Here is a 23,405-nt window from a genome sequence, read left to right as displayed (position 1 = left end):
TGAAATGTTCCCTTCACATCTCTGATTTTCCTGAAGAGATCTCTAGTCTTTCCCATTCTGTTGTTTTCCTCTATTTCTTTACACTGATCATTGAGTAAGGCTTTCTTATCTCTCCATGCTATTCTTTGGAATTCTGAATTCAAATGGGTATATCTTTCCTTTTCTCCTTTGCCTTTCACTTCTCTTCTTTTTTCAGCTATTTTTAAGGCCTCCTCAGACATTGCCTTTCTGCATTTCTTTTTCTTGGGGATGGTCTCTATCACTGCCTCCTCTACAATGTCACGAACCTCCATCCATAGTTCTTCAGGCACTGTGTCTATCAGATCTAATCCCTTGAATCTATTTGTCACTTCCACTGTATAATTGTAAGGGATTTGATTTAGTTCATACATGAATTGTCTAGTGGTTTCCCCTACTTTCTTCAATTTAAGTCTGAATTTGGCAATAAGGAGTTCATGGTCTGAGCCACAGTCAGCTCCCAGTCTTGTTTTTGCCAACTATATAGACCTTCTCCATCTTTGGCTGCAAAGGATATAATCAATCTGATTTCAGTATTGACCATCTGGTGATGTCCATGTGTAGAGTCTTCTCTTGTGTTGTTGGAAGAGGGTGTTTGATATGACCAGTGCATTCTCTTGGGAAAACTCTTGTTAGCCTTTGTCCTGCCTCATTTTGTACTCCAAGGCCAAATTTGCCTGTTACTTCAGGTATCTCTTGACTTCCTACTTTTGCATTCCAGTCCCCTATAATGAAAAAGACATCTTTTGGGGTGTTAATTCTAGAAGGTCTTATCCGCCTTCATAGAAGCATTCAACTTCAGCTTCTTCAGCACTACTGGTTGGGGGACAGACTTGGATTACTGTGATACTGAATGGTTTTCCTTGGAAATGAACAGAGATCCTTCTGTCGTATTTGAGATTGCATCCAAATACTGCATTTTGGGCTCTTTTGTTGACTATGAGGGTTACTCCATTTCTTCTAAGGGATTCTTGCCCACAGTAGTAGATAAAATGGTCAATGGAGGTTGACTGTGGGTTTATCCAGTAGGACCCTTAGGTTGAGGTACATTCCCTCTACACCACTTTTTGGAGAGTTTAATGGATGTTGAATTTTGTCAAAAGCTTTTTCTGCATCTATAGAGAAAATCATATTACTTCAATTTGTTAATGTGGTGTTGTGACACTGATTGTTTTCTGAATATTGAAACATCCTTGCATCCCTAGGATAAATCCCACTTGATCTTGATATACAATCCATTTAATGTCCTTTTGAATTCTATATTCTAGCATTTTATTGAGGATTTTTACATCTATTTTTATTAGTGATATTGGTCTGTAATGTTCTTTTCTGTGTATGTTGTGCCTTTAGCTTTGGTATCAGGATGAAACTAGCCTCATAGAATTAGTTCAGACGTGTTCCTATCTCTTAAATTTTTTGAAACAGTTTGAGAAGGCTAGGTTTTAACTCTTCTTTTAAATGTTTTATAGAATTCACATGTGAAGCCATTTTGTCCCAGACTTTTGTTGCTTAAGAGTTTTTTATTTAGTGACTGACTCAGTTTCATTACCAGTAATTGGTATGTTCATATTTTCTATTTCATCTTTATTGAGTCTTAGGAGATCATTCATTTCTAGAAATTTATCCATTTCTTCTAGTTTGTCCATTTTATTGCCATATGATTATTCATAGTAATCTCTTGTGATCCTTTCTATTTCTCTGGTGTTAATTGTAACATATTCATTAATATTTTATTTATTTAGGCCACTTCTCTTTTTTTTCCTTAATTAATCTGGATAAAGTTTTATCAATTTTATTTTTTAAAAACAACCTCTTTTTTTGTTTGTTTTTGTTAATTTTATTTTATTTTTATTTTTTTTAATATGAGAAAAGAGCAATACTTTATTTCCTTTTGCAGTTGTGTATAATTTTCCCTTATCTTCAAAAAGTAACTGTATCTTATTGATAAATTTTCTAAAATTAGGTAGTTAACTTCCATGTAAAGCAAGTTAAGTTTCAAATTAATTCAAAGTTTCAATTCAATTCAAAGTTTCAATTCATCAAATGAATTTAAATATTTTATTTATTTTTTAATTTTTTTAAATTTTATTTTATTTTTAAACCTGAAACACTGTATTAGTTTTGCCAAACATCAAAACGAATCCACCACAGGTATACATACGCTCCCCATCCTGAACCCTCCTCCCTCCTCCCTCCCCACACCATCCCTCTGGGTCGTCCCAGTTTAAACTTTACAAAATTGTATTAGTTTTGCCAAATATCAAAATGAATCCGCCACAGGTATACATGTGTTCCCCATCCTGAACTCTCCTCCTTCCTCCCTCCCCATATCATCCCTCTGGGTCTTCCCAGTGCACTAGCTCCAAGCATCCAGTATTGTGCATCGAAACTGGACTGGCAACTCGTTTCATACATGATATTTTACATGTTTCAATGCCATTCTCCCAAATCTTCCCACCCTCTCCCTCTCCAGCAGAGTCCATAAGACTGTTCTATACATCAGTGTCTCTTTTGCTGTCTCGTACACAGGGTTATTGTTACCATCTTTCTAAATTCCATATATATGTGTTAGTATATTGTATTGGTGTTTTTCTTTCTGGCTTACTTCACTCTGTATAATAGGCTCCAGTTTCATCCACCTCATTAGAACTGATTCAAATGTATTCTTTTTAATGACTGAGTAATACTCCATTGTGTATATGTACCACCGCTTTCTTATCCATTCATCTGCTGTTGGGCATCTAGGTTGCTTCCATGTCCTGGCTATTATAAACAGTGCTGCGATGAACATTGGGGCACACGTGTCTCTTTCCCTTCTGGTTTCCTCAGTGTGTATGCCCAGCAGTGGGATTGCTGGATCATAAGGCAGTTCTATTTCCAGTTTTTTAAGAATGGGCCAAAGAACTAAATAGACATTTATCCAAAGAAGACATACAGATGGCTAACACACACATGAAAAGATGCTCAACATCACTCATTATCAGAGAAATGCAAATCAAAACCACTATGAGGTACCATTTCACACCAGTCAGAATGGCTGCAATCCAAAAGTCTACAAGTAATAAATGCTGGAGAGGGTGTGGAGAAAAGGGAACCCTCTTACACTGTTGGTGGGAATGCAAACTAGTACAGCCACTATGGAGAACAGTGTGGAGATTCCTTAAAAACAACCTCTTAATTTCATTAACCATTCCTCTTTTTCTTAGTCTAATTTATTTTCATTCTGATCTTATATATCTTCTACTAATTCTGGGTTTTGTTTGATCTTTTCCTCTAGTTACTTTAGGTGTAAATTTAGGTTGTTAACTTGGCCTTTTCTTGTTTCCTGCTGTAGGCCTCTATCACCATCAACTTTCCTCTTAGAACTGCTTTTGCTGTGTTCCTTAGAGTTGAATCATTGTTTTTCCATTTTTCACTTACTTCTAAGTATAATTTCCTCTTTGACTTATTCATTGATGGTTGTTTATTTTCATATTCTTTAGACTCCAGCTGTTTGTATTTTTTGTAGTTTTTTCTTGTAGTCAATTTCTAGTCTCATACTGTTATGGTCAAAATTTTATTTATTTATTTAATAAATATCAAATTTATTAAGGCTTGTTTTCTGGCCTAGTATGTGTTCTATCCTAAGTAATGTTCCCTGTGCACTTGAAAAGAATGTTGCTTTTGGATGGAATGTTCCATGTGTAGCTGCTAAATCCATCTGGTCTAATATATCATAAGGGCAATAATTACTGACTTTCTGTCTGGATAATCTGTCCATTGATTTAAGTGAAGTCTTAAAGCATTCTCCTACTATTGAATTACTGTCAGTTTCTCCTTTTATGTTTCTCAGTTATTTGCTTTATATATTGAGATGCTTCTATTTTGACTACATATATATTTACAACAGTTATATCTTCATCTTGGATTGATCCCTTTATCATTAAGTAATGTCCTTCTTTGTCTATTGGTACAGTCTTTGTTTTATTTTGTTTTATTTTTTTAATTTTAATTTAATTTTATTTTTTAACTTTACAATATTGTATTGGTTTTGCCATATATCAACATGAATCCACCACAGGTATACACGTGTTCCCCATCTTGAACCCTCCTCCCTCCTCCCTCCCTGTACCATCCTTCTGGGTCGTCCCAGTGCACCAGCCCCAAGCATCCAGTATCGTGCATCGAACCTGGACTGGTGACTTGTTTCATATATGATATTATACATGTTTCAATGCCATTCTCCCAAATCATCCTACCCTCTCCCTCTCCCACAGAGTCCAAAAGACTGTTCTATACATCAGTGTCTCTTTTGCTGTCTCGTATACAGCTAATCTCAAAAATATACAAGCAACTCCTGCAGCTCAATTCCAGAAAAATAAATGACCCAATCAAAAAATGGGCCAAAAAACTAAGTAGATATTTCTCCAAAGAAGACATACAGATGGCTAACAAACACATGAAAAGATGCTCAACATCACTCATTATCAGAGAAATGCAAATCAAAACCACTATGAGGTACCATTTCACGTCAGTCAAAATTGCTGCGATCCAAAAGTCTACAAGCAATAAATGCTTGAGAGGGTGTGGAGAAAAGGGAACCCTCTTACACTGTTGGTGGGAATGCAAACTAGTACAGCCACTATGGAGAACAGTGTGGAGATTCCTTAAAAAACTGGAAATAGAACTGCCTTATGATCCAGCAACCCCACTGCTGGGCATACACACTGAGGAAACCAGAATTGAAAGAGACACATGTATCCCAATGTTCATCGCAGCACTGTTTATAATAGCCAGGACATGGAAGCAACCTAGATGTCCATCAGCAGATGAATGGATAAGAAAGCGGTGGTACATATACACAATGGAGTATTACTCAGCCATTAAAAAGAATACATTTGAATCAGTTCTAATGAGGTGTATGAAACTGGAGCCTATTATACAGAGTGAAGTAAGCCAGAAAGAAAAACACCAATACAGTATACTAACACATGTATATGGAATTTAGAAAGATGGTAACACTCTTTGTTTTAAAGTCCATTTTGTCTGATTCAAGTATTGCTGCCTCAGTTTCTTTTCATTTCCATTTGCATGGATTATCTTTTTCCATCCCCTCACTTTCACTTGTCTTTAGATCTGAAGTGAGTCTCTTATAGACAATGTATACATGGGTCTTGTATTTCTATCCATTCATTCTATGTATTTTGATTGGAACATATATGGACTAAAGTCCCTTTACATTTAAAGAATTATTGATAAGTATTCACTTATTGGGTTTCCCTGGTGGTTCAGTGGTAAAGAATCTGTCTGCCAATGCAGGAGACATGGGTTTGATCCCTGGGTCAGGAAGATATTCTGGAGAAGGAAATGGCAACCCATTCCACTATGCCTGCCTGGGAAATCCCAAGGACAGATGAGCCAGGTGGGCTACAGTCCATAGGGTCACAAAAGAGTCTGACACAACTTAGCAACTAAACCACAACAGCAAAATTAGCTCACTGCCTTTTGGTTAATTGTTTTGGGGTTGTTCCATAGTTCTTTTTTGTTCCTTTTTCCTTTCTCTATTCTGATTTTATAACTGCTGTGTTATGCTCAGAATCCTTTCTCTTTTTGGTGTGTATCTATTATATAGATTTTTGGTTTGTGTACCATGAGGTTCCTATATAACAATCTATATTTATAGATGACTATTTTAAGTTAGTGATCTCATAAGTTCAAATGCATTCTAATAAGCTTATGCTTTTACCACCACCAGCCCCCACCATTTTAGGGTTTTGATGTCATATTTTACATTTTTTTAATTTTGTGTATCCCTCAACTTCTTATTGTATTAATAGGTACAGATTATTTTAATATTTGTCTTTTAACATTCTTAATTGTATGTAATTAGTTGCCTTTTCTTGCTAAATATTCAGGGAGGAATAATTTAAGTAAAGAATATTAAGAGTCAGAAGGATAAGGTGTGGAATACCATGAGTCAAAATCCTGTTTGTCTTTGAAAGTCATGGCTTGGACATTGGGTTTTTCCTTCAGTAATAATGGAGCCACTAGAAGTCTGATCAGAGGAGTATCATAATCTGACTCTTATTTTAAGAATATTTTTATAGTTATTGCATTAAAAATTTACTGGCGTGGGTATAGAATAGTTTAAGGTAGAAAGAAAGAATCTAGTTAAAAGACTATTGCTGTAATCCAGACAGGATATATATCTTGAACCTGACAAAAGTAGATTTGCATCAAATAATCTAATTCTGGATATATTTTGAAGATAGATCAAATAAAAGTAGACAGAGAATGAAGGAAAGAAAAAAAAGTCAAAAGTGACTCCCAAGTATTGACTTAGCACCTAGAACAATGGCGTTTCCAGTGGAATGAGGTCAAATGTCAAAGTGTGAATAGAGTCTGTGCAGAAAAGGAAATTGTAAGATTTGGTTGGAAAGTAGCCTAGGGCCAGTGTCTTGTCCTGAGATGGAAACAAGATTACCCATCTTACACTTATGTCAGGATGAACCATGCTGGCTTCCCCAGGAGCCTCTATGCCAGTACTGTTTGAAAGTCATAAAAAGTCATGTCATCTTTGGAGAGTTCCTATATATCTCTCATAAATAAAAACTTCTCCCCATATGAAATGTTCTGTGTTTACCTGATCTGTTACTTTTATATAATACCCATGTTCTTTCTACATGTTTCACTCCTCTCCATTCCTCAATTACCAGGCCTGGTAGTAGATTCCATCTCCTAAATACTTCTGTCCATAATCATGACCTCTACCCTCAGCAAGGGCATTTTCACCTGTCCCTGGGATCACTGCATTACCACTTAATGGGTCTTCATGACTCCACTCCTGTAGCCCTTTAAATGTTTCTCCAATGTAGTCAGATTGATCTTTCTAAATTAGAAATCTGATCATGTTTTTTCCTATTTTAAACACAATAAAAGATCCTAGGGCCCTTAACCTGGTTTAAGCAATCCTGCCTTCCTTTACTATTTCATTTCTCCTCATTCTCCTACCTCCTACCCTACATTCCAAACATTCCAACCTTTTTAAAGGTTCCCAAACATAGTGTGTTTGATCTCATCTGTGAACCTTCAAACATGCTGTCCTCCACTCTTCTTCCAGCAGATACTCAGCCACAATGCTCAGCATCAGTGAATGTCTTGTTCTAGTGCTCCTCCCTATTCAGTCCTGCTAAGATGCTTATCTGCCCTCTAGACTCTGAGTAAACAAAAACAATAACCATGTCTATTTTATTCTACATTATGTTCCCCACTTTCAGCAAGTTCTGAGCAGTCAGAACTAACAGGCATTCATTCCATATTTGTTTAACCGGTAATTCATCCCAAATGTTAGTTCTTTAATGAAATGTTCCCAAGGGCCCCTCATTGACAGGGACTGCTCCCTCTTTGGATCTCAATAGATTTTAACTCCACATCTGTTATAGATTTATCACCTTCTGCCTTTCAGTGTTACATAATTTATCTCTATTACTGAACAACTCTCCTTTTAAGTGCAGAATCCATCTCCAATTCATTTTTAAATTTTCCTTAGATCACCATACACAGAGCTTTATGTATACTCAGACTCCAGTAAATATTTAATTAATGGATGAATTAATGAGGCTTCAGATCAGATCAGATCAGATCAGTCGCTCAGTCGTGTCCGACTCTTTGCGACCCCATGAATCGCAGCACACCAGGCCTCCCTGTCCATCACCAAATCCCGGAGTTCACCCAGACTCACGTCCATCGAGTCAGTGATGCCATCCAGCCATCTCATCCTCTGTCGTCCCCTTCTCCTCCTGCCCCCAATCCCTCCCAGCATCAGAGTCTTTTCCAATGAGTCAACTCTTCGCATGAGGTGGCCAAAGTACTGGAGTTTCAGCTTCAGCATCATTCCTTCCAAAGAAATCCCAGGGCTGATCTCCTTCAGAATGGACTGGTTGGATCTCCTTGCAGTCCAAGGGACTCTCAAGAGTCTTCTCCAACACCACAGTTCAAAAGCATCAATTCTTCGGCGCTCAGCCTTCTTCACAGTCCAACTCTCACATCCATACGTGACCACAGGAAACACCATAGCCTTGACTAGACGAAACTTTGTTGGCAAAGTAATGTCTCTGCTTTTGAATATGCTATCTAGGTTGGTCATAACTTTCCTTCCAAGGAGTAAGCGTCTTTTAATTTCATGGCTGCAGTCACCATCTGCAGTGATTTTGGAGCCCCCCAAAATAAAGTCTGATACTGTTTCCACTGTTTCCCCATCTGTTTCCCATGAAGTGATGGGACCAGATGCCATGATCTTAGTTTTCTGAATGTTGAGCTTTAAGCCAACTTTTTCACTCTCCTCTTTCACTTTCATCAAGAGGCTTTTTAGTTCCTCTTCACTTTCTGCCATAAGGGTGCTGTCATCTGCATATCTGAGGTTATTGATATTTCTCCCAGCAATCTTGATTCCAGCTTGTGCTTCTTCCAGCCCAGCGTTTCTCATGATGTACTCTGCATAGAAGTTAAATAAGCAGGGTGACAACATACAGCCTTGACGTACTCCTTTTCCTATTTGGAACCAGTCTGTTGTTCCATGCCCGGTTCTAACTGTTGCTTCCTGACCTGCATATAGGTTTCTCAAGAGGCAGGTCAGGTGGTCTGGTATGCCCATCTCTTTCAGAATTTTCTACAGTTTATTGTGATCCACACAGTCAAAGGCTTTGGCATAGTCAATAAAGCAGAAATAGATGTTTTTCTGGAACTCTCTTGCTTTTTTGATGATCCAGCAGATGTTGGCAATTTGATCTCTGGTTCCTCTGCCTTTTCTAAAACCAGCTTGAACATCAGGAAGTTCACGGTTCACATATTGCTGAAGCCTGGCTTGGAGAATTTTGAGCATTACTTTACTAGCATGTGAGATGAGTGCAATTGTGTGGTAGTTTGAGGATTCTTTGGCATTCCCTTTCTTTGGGATCGGAATGAAAACTGACCTTTTCCAGTCCTGTGGCCACTGCTGAGTTTTCCAAATTTGCTGGCATATTGTATTTCAGAATTTCCAAATAGGTCAATTTATGGAGCATATATACTTTGAGGTTGGAAGTAGTAGGTGATAAATCCAACTAGGTAAGTTGAGGCAAGACAATAGGGTATCTACTTTGCTCAGCTAAGACTTAATTGGAGATTTGTTGGAGATTAATTGGAGAAACTGGAGATTTGTTGAGGATATCTAAACCAAGGAGGTATATTATCACAGGTAAGTACTTGGTAGATTAATCTGTCTTTAAGATAAAGTTTGTGGAATTTGATGGAGTGCTATACTCCATTCATCCCCAGAATTTGGTAATAGAGGAAGTGAATCTTGGTATTGGAGGGGATTCAGGTCTTTAAGGTCTTGGGGAAAAACATGAATATAGAAGAGAATTAGGAATACTAATAGTATTAGGAATACTATTTTGGCACCTGTTCTTGGTATTTCCTCTGGTTCTAATTCTTATAAATTGTTCTAATGCATTGTCAAATTATTCAGAATCCATAAAGAGCTATAGTAGGATTAAATCTCAAATTTAATCCCTAATTTGTTTTCCCACAGGTTCTCTGACTCTGAGAACACATCATGTGCAAGACTCCAAAATGGGATTTGTGATCAATGCAATCTATTCCATGGCCTATGGGCTCCACAACATGCAGATGGCCCTCTGTCCAGGCTATGCGGGCCTCTGTGACGCCATGAAGCCAATTGATGGACGGAAACTTTTGGACTCTCTGATGAAAACCAATTTTACTGGAGTTTCTGGAGACATGATCCTATTTGATGAGAATGGAGACTCTCCAGGAAGGTATTGTTACCATTCTCCTCTAGACACCAGAGCCTGATCACTCTGTCTCTTGATCCTGTGGAGCCTATTTCTCTCCTTTGTGGTTATCTATGCTTCCCGGACATGTTTGCTTAGTTCTGACATCACAAAGCGAGTAAAGACAGAGAGAGGAAGCCCCATTTCCTGTGGCCAGGAAAAAGTGTGAATGCCGATGTCTAAAACGCAGTCTTGGAACCATCACCACACTTCCGAGACCCACACTTAGAGGCAGGAGCCTCACAGTATAGTTGGATAATTAAAAGCCAGTTCATGGTTTCTCTGTACATACTTGCCCTGTTATTCCACGTATTCTGATATCTTCTTGGGTCACAGAATTATTCTGAAACAGGAAGAATTCCATTTCTGGTAATCCAGAAACAGGACTGAGGTGTTATTCTATTGTTTGTTGTAGGTACAGTAAGTTACAAATCATATTTTATTTTAGAATACTCCACTGGAACACTGTCTCCCTTCTTGAGGTCTAAATGGCATTTTTCTCTACAATTTTACCTTTCACTTAGAGAGGAGCCTGAGAAATACGAACTCACTGATAATTATAGGCCAGACTCCAGGGAAGTCATTAAGTACCTAGAACTTACCATCTTTCACATCTATCTAAGACTAAATTCTTAAGTGACTCTTCACATGAGACTTTTAATCCATGAGGGATAATGTCACTGAAGTGACATTCTGACTTGTAGCAGGGCTGAGTCTTCGATCTGCCCTGCATTAGGACAGTCGGGGTCCTTGGGTTGGCCACCTTAAAACCCCTGCTATTTTTCCAGCCACAGCTTTTGCTTGACAGGTATGCCTGGAGAGGCTGTGTTTACACTGTTTGCAGCTGATCCTGCCAAGAGAAGGTCCCATGAGTCCCTCCATGACTCACACGCCATGTGCCCACACATGGTACCAGCCATCTTGGTCTAGCTTGTTTCACACGCCTGATGCGAGCTGGAGTTTGTCCCTGATGCAGCTGTTACTATCTCACAAGCTGAACTTCTACGTGACAGCAGTTCCAAGTCAGGCAGCCAAGAGGAGAGCTGGATACTTTCTCTGTTCTCGCGAGTTGATGAGTACTGCTCCATGCAAGCTGTTGGCCAAGATAAGACTTTTATATATATATTTTAAAAAAAGACTTTTATATATTGTTTTCTACTTGGCAGAAATGTAAGCATTTTCTCTGGGCCAAAGAGAACTTCACATTCGTTGTAAGGCATCTTGGTGTTTGGTGTTTAGTTGTTAAGTCATGTCATTTGTGACCCCATGGACTGTAGCCTGCCAGGTTTTTCTGTCCATGGGACTTCCCAGGTGAGAATACTGGAATGGGTTGCCATTTCCTTCTCCAGAACTTCTTCGGGCAGGTCAATGAATAAGCTCAGGCTTCAGGCTCAGGTCAAGGCTGGGCTCTGACATCGTCCCGTGGATTTATTATTCCTGTGTGCATCCCTGGAGCACTCACATCAGCTTGGAATTTGTTCATAGCCTTTGTTGACTACAGCTCCATTCATTCAAATAGTTTTCATGACATGTACCTAAGTCAGTTCCAGAAACCAGACAATGAAGAAATAGCTCAGATGGCTCAGCTCTATTCTAGTGGGAAGGCTTAACAGATCTGAACATCACTGTCTCATTCACAATCTCCCAAATATGCTGGAATAGGGGATGTTTAGGACACTGGCCCTTAACCATTTGCAGAATAGGAATCTCTTTAAGACTCAGATGAGATTTATAAGTATTTTCTCATGGACAATATCCATAAAATTTTGCAAACAATTTCTGGGAATTCACAGTTGTTTAGAAACTTCTCATTCATTACTAAGGTTGGATATTACAGTAATCTACTAATAAATGATCAGAATTGGCCCCTGAGCATACAAGCCAAACTCAGAAAAAAGTGGTTTGCAAATTTTGTTTTTTCCAATGAATCCAGTGATAGTTACAAGATAATTACAACTCATATTTACTGAGTGTGTGTTCTGAGGCAAACACTTAGCTAAATCCTCTACATTTTAATCCTATGAGGTAAGTAATATTATCATACTCTTTTCTAGCTGAAGGCTCACAAACTGAGACTTACAAAGGTTAAATGACTTGCCCAAAGATACAGCCTAATATACGATAGAGTCAAGATTCTAACTCAGTGTTCTGGACTTCAACTCCTAACCTGATACAGCAGCCTGCCAATTACAGTATCAAAATCAAAAAGCCCCTAGTCTCCTGAAAATGTATTTGTAGGCACTGCATTGTTATTTCTCTGGAGTAAAAGTTGCAGCTGAATCAAAGGCATTTCAACCTGGGCCATAAACCAGAGGAGACTAGGGTGATTAGGGGTTCTCCTAAAATGCTGGGGTCACAAGAGGAAGATCCTAAACAGGGGAAGCTAGGAGAGGTGACAACTTAGACTGGCACGCGTAACTACAGATTGTTAGAGACTCAAATTCAATCATTGCTTTTAAGTCTCACATAACTAGACTATTACAGTTCTTGAAACCCTTGGGCAAGCAAGTGTGGTACAGAATTCTGAATTTTTGGTTTACAAAAGTATACAGTCATATAATGCCTGCAGCATACTGTGGAGCAGTATTCCTTAAACAACACATTAATATTTCTACCGCAAAACATATGCATATTCACAGGTAAGTGTCTCATGACACTGTGGGTCAAGTTCAGTCACTAGATAAGTCCAGAATGGCTCATGATTTGCTGCCAAGTGCATTATGAAAAAACTTATGGTTTTTAAGAGCTCTAAGGATTTTAGAATTATAGACAAGAAATATGGACCTTTACTATTTACCACCAATGGGATAGATCACAGGTTGGCAAACTGCTCCACAGGCCAAATCAGGTCTGCTGTTTTTGTAAATAAGGTTTTACTGGAACACAGCTTAATTTATTTTGGACTTTCCTGGTGACTCAGTGGTAAAGAATCTGCCTGCTGGTGCAGAGGATGCAGGTGCAGAGGATCCCTAGGTTGGGAAGATCCCCTGGAGTAGGAAAGGGCAACCCACACCAGTATTCCTGCCTGGAAAATTCCATGGAGACAGGAGCCTAATGGGGTCACAAACAATCAGACACAACTTAGCAACTAAATAACAACAAAAAGTCTCGTTTGTTTAGATACTGTCTATGGCTCTTTCACACTGCTCTAACAGTGTTGTGTAGTTTCAGCAGAAGCCATCTCACAAAGCCTAAAATATTTACTATCTGTCCCATTATAGCAAAAGTTTTCTGACCCCAACAGATAAATAGGAGTCCACTGACAAATAAGGTTTAAGAGGCTCTGTGACTGCCTGGGGCTGCCCAGGTGGCTCAAGAGGTAAGGAATCTGCCTGCCAATGCAGGAGACACAGGCAGTAGACTCGGGTTCAATCCTTCAGTCAGGAAGATCCCCTGGAGGAGGAAATGGCAACCCGCTCCAGTATTCTTGCCTGAAGAATCCCATGGACAGAGGAGCCTGGCGGGATACAATCCATGGGGTCGAAGAGAGTCAGACACACACATGCACACACACACACACACACACACACACACACATGTTGATGCCTGGGAATAACCATAACTGAGCAGAGGAGACATGGAGAATCAACGTCAGATTAAGTACAAATCACTATTTAAAGCAAAAATATAAACATTATATTGTGGGGATTTGTAAGCATGAGTATATAAAACAGACAACATGGCCTAAGAACAATAAATGTTAAAGGCTGAGAATTCACAAGGTACTAGTACGTTCCAGCATTTCTACATTGCATAAGGTACTTTGCTGCTGCTGCTAAGTCGCTTCAGTCGTGTCCAACTCTGTGTGACCCCATAGATGGCAGCCCACCAGGCTCCCCCGTCCCTGGGATTCTCCAGGCAAGAACATTGGAGTGGGTTGCCATTTCCTTCTCCAATGCATGAAAGTGAAAAAATAAAGTGAAGTCGCTCAGTCGTGTCCGACTCTTAGCGACCCCATGGACTGCAGCCTACCAGGCTCCTCCATCCATGGGATTTTCCAGGCCAGAGTACTGGAGTGGAATGCCATTGCCTTCTCCAATAAGGTACTTCAGAAGCTGTCAATTTTCAGAACTATTTTAAACATCATTCCTTCAAGTGTCTTTATACAATGAGTTTAGCCATTGATAAAGGATAAAATAAGAACGGATCAGGTCCTATCCAAATTACCTCCACATTCATTAAAGCTGAAGCTAAGATTAAAGATTTACCAAACTTCTCACTTAGTTAACGAAGGAAATTTATCATTTTATTTCAGAGGAGATGAAAACCTTGCTGTCTTTTTAAGAAGCCTAAAGAAGTACTTCCTTAAACTTCTTGAAGTTATTCCAAAACTGTCTTTCATCATGCTGAGGTCAAGTCACCTTCTCACATGGGCTTATTTTCTATTTCAGGTGTAAGCTTCAAAGTTTAAAAAATAAAGGTCTCTGAAGAGAAAGTGAAATAGACAAGCTTTTTGTTATTCTAAGTGTACTGTCATGGAAAATTCCAGTGTCACTAATATGACAATAGGTACATTTTGGAGGGCAGAAATCTGTTGCTTTTTCATAGCTGAATATTTATATTTTAGCTGAATAATTATTACATTCTTGTTTCTAAGGTATGAAATAATGAACTTCAAAGAAATGGGAAAAGATTATTTTGATTATATCAATGTTGGAAGCTGGGACAATGGAGAATTAAAAATGGATGATGATGAAGTATGGGCCAAGAAAAGCCACATCATCAGATCTGTGTGCAGTGAACCATGTGAAAAAGGCCAGATAAAGGTAAAATAGAGCCTGTGTTTCTTTCATGTTTGTTGTAAGTTCTAATGGATTCATTATCACTGAATGTTTTGAACAAGTTGAGACATTTGTTTTGCCTTTTCCACAGTAAGCTTCTAATGTCAAAAACCTCTAATTCTTTTCTTATTAAGTCCTTTTGATACTTAGTAAAACCCAGAGCAGTCTTCACAGTTGGACTGACTGAACCAACTGGTGCGTCGTGCTTACACCCCGTCTACTCATGTAAGCCTTTAGAAGACACGCTTCCTGGGAATAAAGAGTTCATAGCTGGAATTCACATCAATTTCTAATTAACAACAAATATTTATCAAACTCCTCTAATGTAATAGTTTACATTAGTGGGGCAAAAATAAGTAAGACACATTTACTCTCACAAGATTAATAGTCTCAATGAGGAACAACCGTGTGGGCACAGAGAGGTAATGTTATATAAAATGTGATGATGTCATTAAAAGAAAGAAAATAAAAGGGAGCTTAAATAAGTTCTTACAGAAGAAAGGAACAAATGTCTTCTCCATAAAATGTCAGACATTGAATCATGAAAAGTGGATATGATATCAGAGAGGGATGCAGGGAAGTCATCAATTTAGAGGGAAGAACAACAGGAAAAGTACAGAAGTGGTCAGATTGTTCTGGAATAACAGTGAATTAAGCTAGGGTGCAGTGCTCTAAACGGTTACTGTGAAAGAGAAAGCTGCAATGATAGATTGAAGCCACATTTGTGGAGAGTTTCGGATACCATACTAACAGGTTAAACTTATTTTTAACCAGGAGTCTGAAAAAATTTTGCCCAAGATGCTGACATATTAAGGCGAAAGTGTTAGTCACTCAGTCATGTCCAACTCTTTGCGAACCCATGGAATGTGGCCCATCAGGCTCCTCTGTCCATGGGATTCTCCAGGCAAGAATACTGGAGATCCAGGGGATCTTCCTGACCCAGGGATCTGCTGAATTTCAGGCAGATTCTTTACCGTCTGAGTAGTGAAGATTCATGAGAAGAGTTATGAGAAATGAATAAAGAAAGAAGAGACAGGTTAAAAGGACACTGTAACAGTGATGACAAGGGCCCCGCGTTATGGAAGCAACAGTGGGAGTGGAAAGTGGGTGCGGAGCTATTTGAAAAAAACAGTAGAGGGGTAGCCTTAATCAGCCCTGGCTATCAACCATAAGCCAAGAATATTTACTATCTGGTCTTTTGTAGAAAAAGGTTGCCAACTCCTAATATTCAGTGACCATTTGCATCTTGACCAATCATCTTGCAATCAAACTCTTCATGTAAAACTCTTTTTAGACTCACTTAAAATATCAACTGTCCATAATTTCCAGCCCTTCCCATATAAAGATTAGCTGGTATAAATTACTACATGGAAGTGGCCTGTTTTGACCCTTCATAGCAATACAGTTTGAACCTGTAACTTCAAAATGTTGAATGATTGTTTCAAGAGATTTTTTTATATATGCTTTTCTCCCCCTTTCTCCCAGGAATAACTTACCCATTGGAAGAACTTAACTCCCTGTTACCATATTTTCAATACTAGTTAATTTGTTGCAATGTTTATATAGTCTTTTTTTTTTTTTTTTTTTTTGACTCAAGAAAAACATTTATTATTCTTATTTTTTGACTTGTTCTATAGAATCTTTTGGATTTTTTTTCTTTTTTTTTCCTTCCTCCACCCCCTGTTGTAGTTGTTGATTTTATAGGCAGTATGAAATCCAATTATGCTTTTGAGCTTTAAAAATTTTTTTCTCAGTCATATTTTTTATTGTTGTTATAAATCTCTGCCTCTACATTGAGTTTTTGCAGTTCTGTGGAGTTTTCCTCTCTTTTTTTAATTTTAATTTTTAAAACCTATTATTTTTTCTTTTTTTTTTTTTTTTCTTTTCTTTTTTTTTTTTTTTAATTTTATTTTATTTTTAAACTTTACATAACTGTATTAGATTTGCCAAATATCAAAATGAATCCGCCACAGGTATACATGTGTTCCCCATCCTGAACCCTCCTCCCTCCTCCCTCCCCATTCCATCCCTCTGGGTTGTCCCAGTGCACCAGCCCCAAGCATCCAGTATCGTGCATCGAACCTGGACTGGCAACTCATTTCATACATGATATTTACATGTTTCAATGCCATTCTCCCAAATCTTCCCACCCTCTCCCTCTCCCACAGAGTCCATAAGACTGTTCTATACATCACTGTCTCTTTTGCTGTCTCGTACACAGGGTTATTGTTACCATCTTTCTAAATTCCATATATATGCGTTAGTATACTGTATTGGTGTTTTTCTTTCTGGCTATATAGTCTTTTTTAATCCCAAATTCTATTTTCCCAACCAGATCTCATTTTCACCCCATTAAATATATAACAGAGGTTCATGACATTGTAGAGGAGGCAGGAATCAAGACCATCCCCAAGAAAAAGAAATGCAAAAAAGTAAAATGGCTGTTCTGAGGAGGCCTTAGAAATACCTGTGAAAAGAAGGGAAGCGAAAAACAAAGGAGAAAAGGAAAGGTATACCCATTTGAATGCAGAGTTACAGAGAATAGCAAGGAGAGATAAGAAAGCCTTCTTCAGTGATCAGTGCAATGAAATAGAGGGAAAAAATAGAATGCGAAAGACTAGAGATCTCTTCAAGAAAATTAGAGATACCAAGGGAACATTTAATGCAAAGATGGGCTCAATAAAGGACAGAAATAGTATGGATCTAACAGAAGCAGAAGATATTAAGAAGAGGTGGCAAGAATACACAGAAGAACAGTACCAAAAAGATCTTCATGACCCAGATAATCATGATGGTGTGATCACTCACCTAGAGCCAGACATCCTGGAATGTGAAGTCAAATGGGCCTTAGGAAGCATCACTACGAACAAAGCTAGTAGAGGTGATAGAATTCCAGCTGAGCTATTTCAAATCCTGGAAGATGATGCTGTGAAAGTGCTGCACTCAATATGCCAGCAAATTTGGAAAACTCAGCAGTGGCCACTGGACTGAAAAACGTCAGTTTTCCTTCCAATCCCAAAGAAAGGCAATGCCAAAGAATGCTCAAACTACCACACAATTACACTCATCTCACACACTAGTAAAGCAATGCTCAAAATTCTCCAAGCCACGCTTTAGCAATACGTGAACTGTGAACTTCCAGATGTTCAAGCTAGATTTAGAAAAGGCAGAGGAACCAGAGATCAAATTGCCAACATCCGCTGGATCATCGAAAAAGCAAGAGAGTTCCAGAAAAACATCTATTTCTGCTTTATTGACTATGCCAAAGCCTTTGACTGTGTGGATCACAATAAACCATGGAAAATTCTGAAAGAGATGGGAATACCAGGCCACCTGGCCTGCCTCCTGAGAAACCTGTATGCACATCAGGAAGCAACAGTTAGAACTGGACATGGAACAACAGACTGGTTCCAAATAGCAAAAGGAGTATGTCAAGGCTGTATATTGTCACCCTGCTTATTTAACTTAAATGCAGAGTACATCATGAGAAATGCTGGGCTGGAAGAAGCACAAGCTGGAATCAAGATTGCCAGGAGAAATATCAATAACCTCAGATATGCAGATGACACCACCCTTATGGCAGAAAGTGAAAAAGAACTAAAGAGCCTCTTGATGAAAGTGAAAAAGGAGAGTGAAAAAGTTGGCTTAAAGCTCAACATTCAGAAAATTAAGATTATGGCATCTGGTCCCATCATTTCATGCCAAATAGATGGGGAAACAATGGCTGACTTTATTTTTCTGGGCTCCAAAATTACTGAAGATGGTGATTGTAGCCATGAAATTAAAAGATGCTTACTCCTTGGAAGGAAAGTTATGACCAACCTAGATAGCATATTCAAAAGCAGAGACATTACTTTGTCAAAAAAGGTCAGTCTAGTCAAGGCTATGGTTTTTACAGTGGTCGTGTGTGGATGTGAGAGTTGAACTATAAAGAAAGCTGAGCACCGAAGAATTGATGCTTTTGAACTGTGATGTTGGAGAAGACTCTTGAGAGTCCCTTGGACTGCAAGGAGATCCAACCAGTCCATCTTAAAGGAGATCAGTCCTGGATGTTCATTGGAAGGACTGATGTTGGAGCTGAAACTCCAATACTTTGGCCACCTGATGCAAAGAGCTGACTCATTTGAAAAGACCCTGATGCTGGGAAAGATTGAGGGCAGGAGGAGAAGGGGACGACCGAGGATAAGATGGTTGGATGGCATCACTGACTCAATGGACATGGATTTGGGTGGACTCCGGGAGTTGGTCACGGACAGGGAGGCCTGGCATGCTGTGGTTCATGGGATCGCAAAAAGTCAGACACTGCTGAGCAACTGAACTGAACTGAAATATATAACTGACTACACTTTCTTGATATGGCTTAAAATGGTCACGGAACAGCTTCCCTAATGATATCAACACCTCGTAGCATTGATCAGATTTGTTAATTTAGGGTCCATGAAAGGACACTTAGTCTGGCAAAGGGTCAAATATTTTACATATTGTTATTCATAAGGAAAGCATACTACTTCCAGGGTGTTCAAAAAGATTGGAAATTAGTCTGAAAGAGAATTGTCAGCACCTCTTGTATTCAAAATGAATGTGAAACAGAACATATATAACAAGTGAAAAAAGGTAAAACAAATCAGTTCTTAATGATTGGAAGACATTATGTTGTCCCTATCAATTCAAAAAAGATCATAATAATCGGAATTAATCTTGGAAAAGGTCATAAGCTTTTCTGGTAAAAAACTGAAGTTTATAAAGCCATGCAAGTTGAATCACAGAAAGTCAGCATATTTCTAAGAGGAAAAATTCAAGTGCTTTTGTTTGCTAGGCTGCTAAGAAACAATCCTTCAGCATTTGAAATGTGCCTCCTTGCATTACAAAATCTAGTAACTGTCCCAATGATAGTTTTTTACCAAGTGGGGTTGAAAATACCCTGAAAATGAATTCCATATCTCTATGTGGGTATGTATATGTATATTACTAATAAAATAGTTAATATTTAAAAGTATTCTACAGTTTACAAGGGCTTCCCTGGTGTCTCAGATGGTAAAGAATCTGCCTTCAATGAAGGAGACCGGGTTTCATCCCTGGGTCGGGAAGATCCCCTGGAGAAGGGAATGGCTCCCCACTCCAGAATTCTGGCCTGGAGAATTCCACGGACAGAGGAGCCTGGCAGGTTACAGTCCATGGGGTCGCAAGAGTCAGACGCAACTGAGCAACTAACACACACACAGTTTACAAATCATCATGATACTCGATTCACTCAGCTGTGTTTGACTCCTTACAACCCCATGGACTATAGAGCATCAAGCTTCTCTGTCCACTGAATTTTCTAGGCAAGAATACTGGAGTGGGTTGCCATTGCCTTTGCCACAGATTTAATCCTCAGGGGACTCTAAACACAGGTTTTATTTCAAAAGCATTAGTCTTGGTTGGAAGAAAGAGAATCAGCTGGGAGACTGCTCCAGGCTACACAATTATTTGGTGGCTCTAAGTAAGACGGCTTCCCTGATGGCTCAGTGGTAAAGAATGTGCCTGCCAATGCAAGAGACCTGGGTTCAAAATCTGGGTTGGAAAAATCCCCTGCAGGAGGCAATGGCAACCCTGTATTCTTGTCTGGAGAATCACATGGACAGAGGAGCCTGGTAAGCTACTGCTCTGTGGGGTCACATAGAGTTGGACACAAATGAGCGACTGAACAACACCATAAGTAAGACTGGAACTTTGGTACCCCTTGATTCTCTTTCCTCCACCTATTTCAAAATATCATGAACCCTATCTTGATATAAACCAATAAGGCTCAATATTTATGAGCATGACCTCAAAGTCCAACAGGCATTACTTGATCTCTCATTTACCCACATGTTGTGCGAACTCTCTAAACTTTAGTTTTCTCCCCCACCCCCCAAAAAATGAATAAAATAAAACTAGCTACCTTATACAGAGCTATTCCAAAGTTTCAATGAGATGACACCATACGGCATGCACTAAATTACCTGTACACAGTCAATATTCTTATGAAGGAAGCTTTAGATAGATGAAGCAGGTCTGATGAGCAGTTTTGCCTCATTTGCTGGTTATTTTAGGGAAAGGATGTTTCAGGTGCTTTTGTCATCATTTCCTACTAGTATTGCTGGAGTGCCAAAAGTCAGCACGGGGGACAGTACAGAAGAAAGGCATGCCAGCTTACAACTGTGTTTAGCTACAGAAATCCAGACATTATTATCAAAGGTCGTTAACAGAGTTAGCACCTCAGACAAGGAATCTGAAGTGTAATCACTTCTGTGTCTAGTTTTTAATCACAGATTTAATTATTTATAGGAATGTTTAATGAATGCTGTCTCTATTCCACAGAGGCTATTCATGTACCATTTGGTGGGGGAAAAAAAAAAAGAAAGACCCATTTCTAAAGAATAACATCTGGGACTCTTTCAGCTGTTAAATTATTTCAATTATTTTCCATTGCCTTTTTAAAAAATGAAACAGATGAAGAGGAATATAATAGTCTCAGTGACCTTATTCCTCTTCCTCCCAAGCAAATCAAACTACTAGAATAGGAAGGAATGGGATGAATCGTTGAGCCAGATTTTTAGTAGAAACTGTCTAAGAAGTGATCTCCAGAAAAAGCATCTTCTGCCTCTGAATTCAAAACAAATTCTTAATTGCTTTATCAATATAGATAGATTTTTTTTTTACACTTTAATAGACATACCATGAGGGGCTTTTTTTTCCCTAACAATTATTCAACGAATGGTGGGAAGCCAAGGGAAATCCAGAAAGCAAAAATTCGTAATTTGAAGCAAAGAAAGGCACAAACTCTGGGGGAAATTCAGTTACATTTACACATATGGAAATGTAAACATATTTACTTGTGAGCACAAATACAGTCACTTCATTAATACGGGTAGCTAAAGCTAATTATCCAGAGATTTACACTTAATTTCATTCTTGACCCTGTCTCCAACCAGTTTTATGATGTTGGACTGGTTGCTTAAATTCAGCCTGTTTCTTTAATTATAAAATGAGAATGTCCATATTCATACTGCCTAACCAAAAACATCAGAAATAATTTATGTGAAAGCCCCTTTTGGCTTTGTAAAGCAGTATGTTTGAATAGGAGGTTGCTGTATTTTTATCTATGTGAGAAAAAAAAATAATCAAAAATGTCGGTATTTGCCGTAGGTGATCCGGAAGGGAGAGGTGAGCTGCTGTTGGACCTGCACACCTTGTAAGGAGAACGAGTACGTCTTCGACGAGTACACCTGCAAGGCGTGCCAGCTGGGGTCCTGGCCCACTGACGACCTCACAGGTACACGCACCATGTCAGCACAGGCAGCTCCCTCCAAACTCCGAAAGGACACAGACGTGGGAGGGGGTCACATCTCCAAGCAGCCCTCATCTTAGTGGAACTGTTTATGCAACAAAGAGTTCCCTCAGGAACAGAAGGCTTCCCAACACCCGGGCTAATCATGAAAATCTTGTATCTCAGAGAGAAATCAGCCTACATTCCTGCCTTCACCGCTAAACTGGAACAGAATCCTTAGGTTGTCTACTGGGCATTTTCAGCCCATCTTCAGGATATTCCCAGAAGTTGCTAGGAAGGACCCCAGTTAACTGTGGAGGCGTAGAGAGGAGTAGAGAGAGAAACATTGGCCAGGAAGAGACTAAAATATGTCATGATATGTCCAAGGACCAAAGGATAGCACAGAATTAGGCAGAATTTGGTCTAAAACTCTTTGTTTCTCTTAGTGCTTATCCTAACCTAAACCAGAAACCTCTAACTCATTAGAGTTTTCAAATAATGTCAACACAGGGTAAGACTCATGTCTCCCTGATCTGGGGGGTACTTTGGGAGGGTTGTTTTTTTTGTTGTTGTTTTTGTGATGTTTTGGTTTAGGAGTTTTTCCTCCGAAAATGTTAGGAAATGATTGTCATTGTCTTCTCAAAATGGTAGTTTATAGTTGTTTCTAATCTTTACAATATGAAAACCAAATGATACCTTCCATCTTTCCTTCCAATTTATTCAATAAACCTTTAGTAAATGCATTTTATGCACCTTTTTGCCTACCACTGAAATATATAAAAATAAAGATATGCCACTCTATTCTCAAGAAGTTAATGAGAGAGGCAAAGAGTAAAAGTGTGATTACAATAAAATAAAGGATACAGATTTGTGAACAGAAAGTATGAGAAGGGGACCTGTAAAACTAAGTTTTTTCAGGAAAATAAGAGAAAAAGACATTCCAGGCAGAGGGCCCACCTGGTAGGTCAGGTCATCTGGTCATTTTACAATTAAGATGGATTTAACACAAACTCCTAGAGGCTAGATTATAACGTCATTGGTGTTACACTCAGTCCCTCACAGGACAAGAGATTATCCATGGTAGCTCTGTTAGCTTATTGCAAAAGCCTGGTTCTAAAAATCCTATTATTTTGGGCCCTCTGAGACCAGCTCACATTAAGACTTTGTTTTCAGTGAGTGGTATTTATGCAGAAAACTTTCCTTTTCTTAAAAAAAATTTAAAATTCTGATTTAATAAAACACCCAAGTACCTTGTGACAGCATTTGAGTCCCATTTCACTGCAGACGATCAGCTTTCGGATGCTCATAAATCCCGGTGTCCCCAGAGCCAAGTCAGGGCTGAACACAAAGTTTTTATTAAATTTAGCTAAACAGATGAAATAAAGCACACATACACACATACAGTAAAAATATAAGAAAGAAAAAAAATACAATTGGTTCTCTTGTGAGGGAAATAAAAATCAATATTGGTGATCTTTTCCTTTATACTATTTCTTTACTTTT

At 38.7% G+C, this 23,405-nt stretch overlaps 1 protein-coding gene across 1 annotated transcript in view; it reads left to right on the top strand.

The window, feature by feature from the left end:
- GRM5 (glutamate metabotropic receptor 5) overlaps nt 1–23,405 on the top strand; it is a 655,231-nt gene that overhangs the window by 526,787 nt on the left and 105,039 nt on the right. The window contains exons 5-7 of the mRNA XM_055581574.1: nt 9,569–9,815; nt 14,428–14,596; nt 21,782–21,908. Coding sequence (XP_055437549.1) covers nt 9,569–9,815; nt 14,428–14,596; nt 21,782–21,908 — 543 coding nt within the window. The remainder of the gene's footprint in view (nt 1–9,568; nt 9,816–14,427; nt 14,597–21,781; nt 21,909–23,405) is intronic.

The sequence above is a fragment of the Bubalus kerabau genome, chromosome 5, assembly GCF_029407905.1.
Source record: "Bubalus kerabau isolate K-KA32 ecotype Philippines breed swamp buffalo chromosome 5, PCC_UOA_SB_1v2, whole genome shotgun sequence".
NCBI classification, from domain to species: domain Eukaryota; kingdom Metazoa; phylum Chordata; class Mammalia; order Artiodactyla; family Bovidae; genus Bubalus; species Bubalus kerabau.
This window is presented reverse-complemented; position numbering and strand designations above follow the sequence as displayed.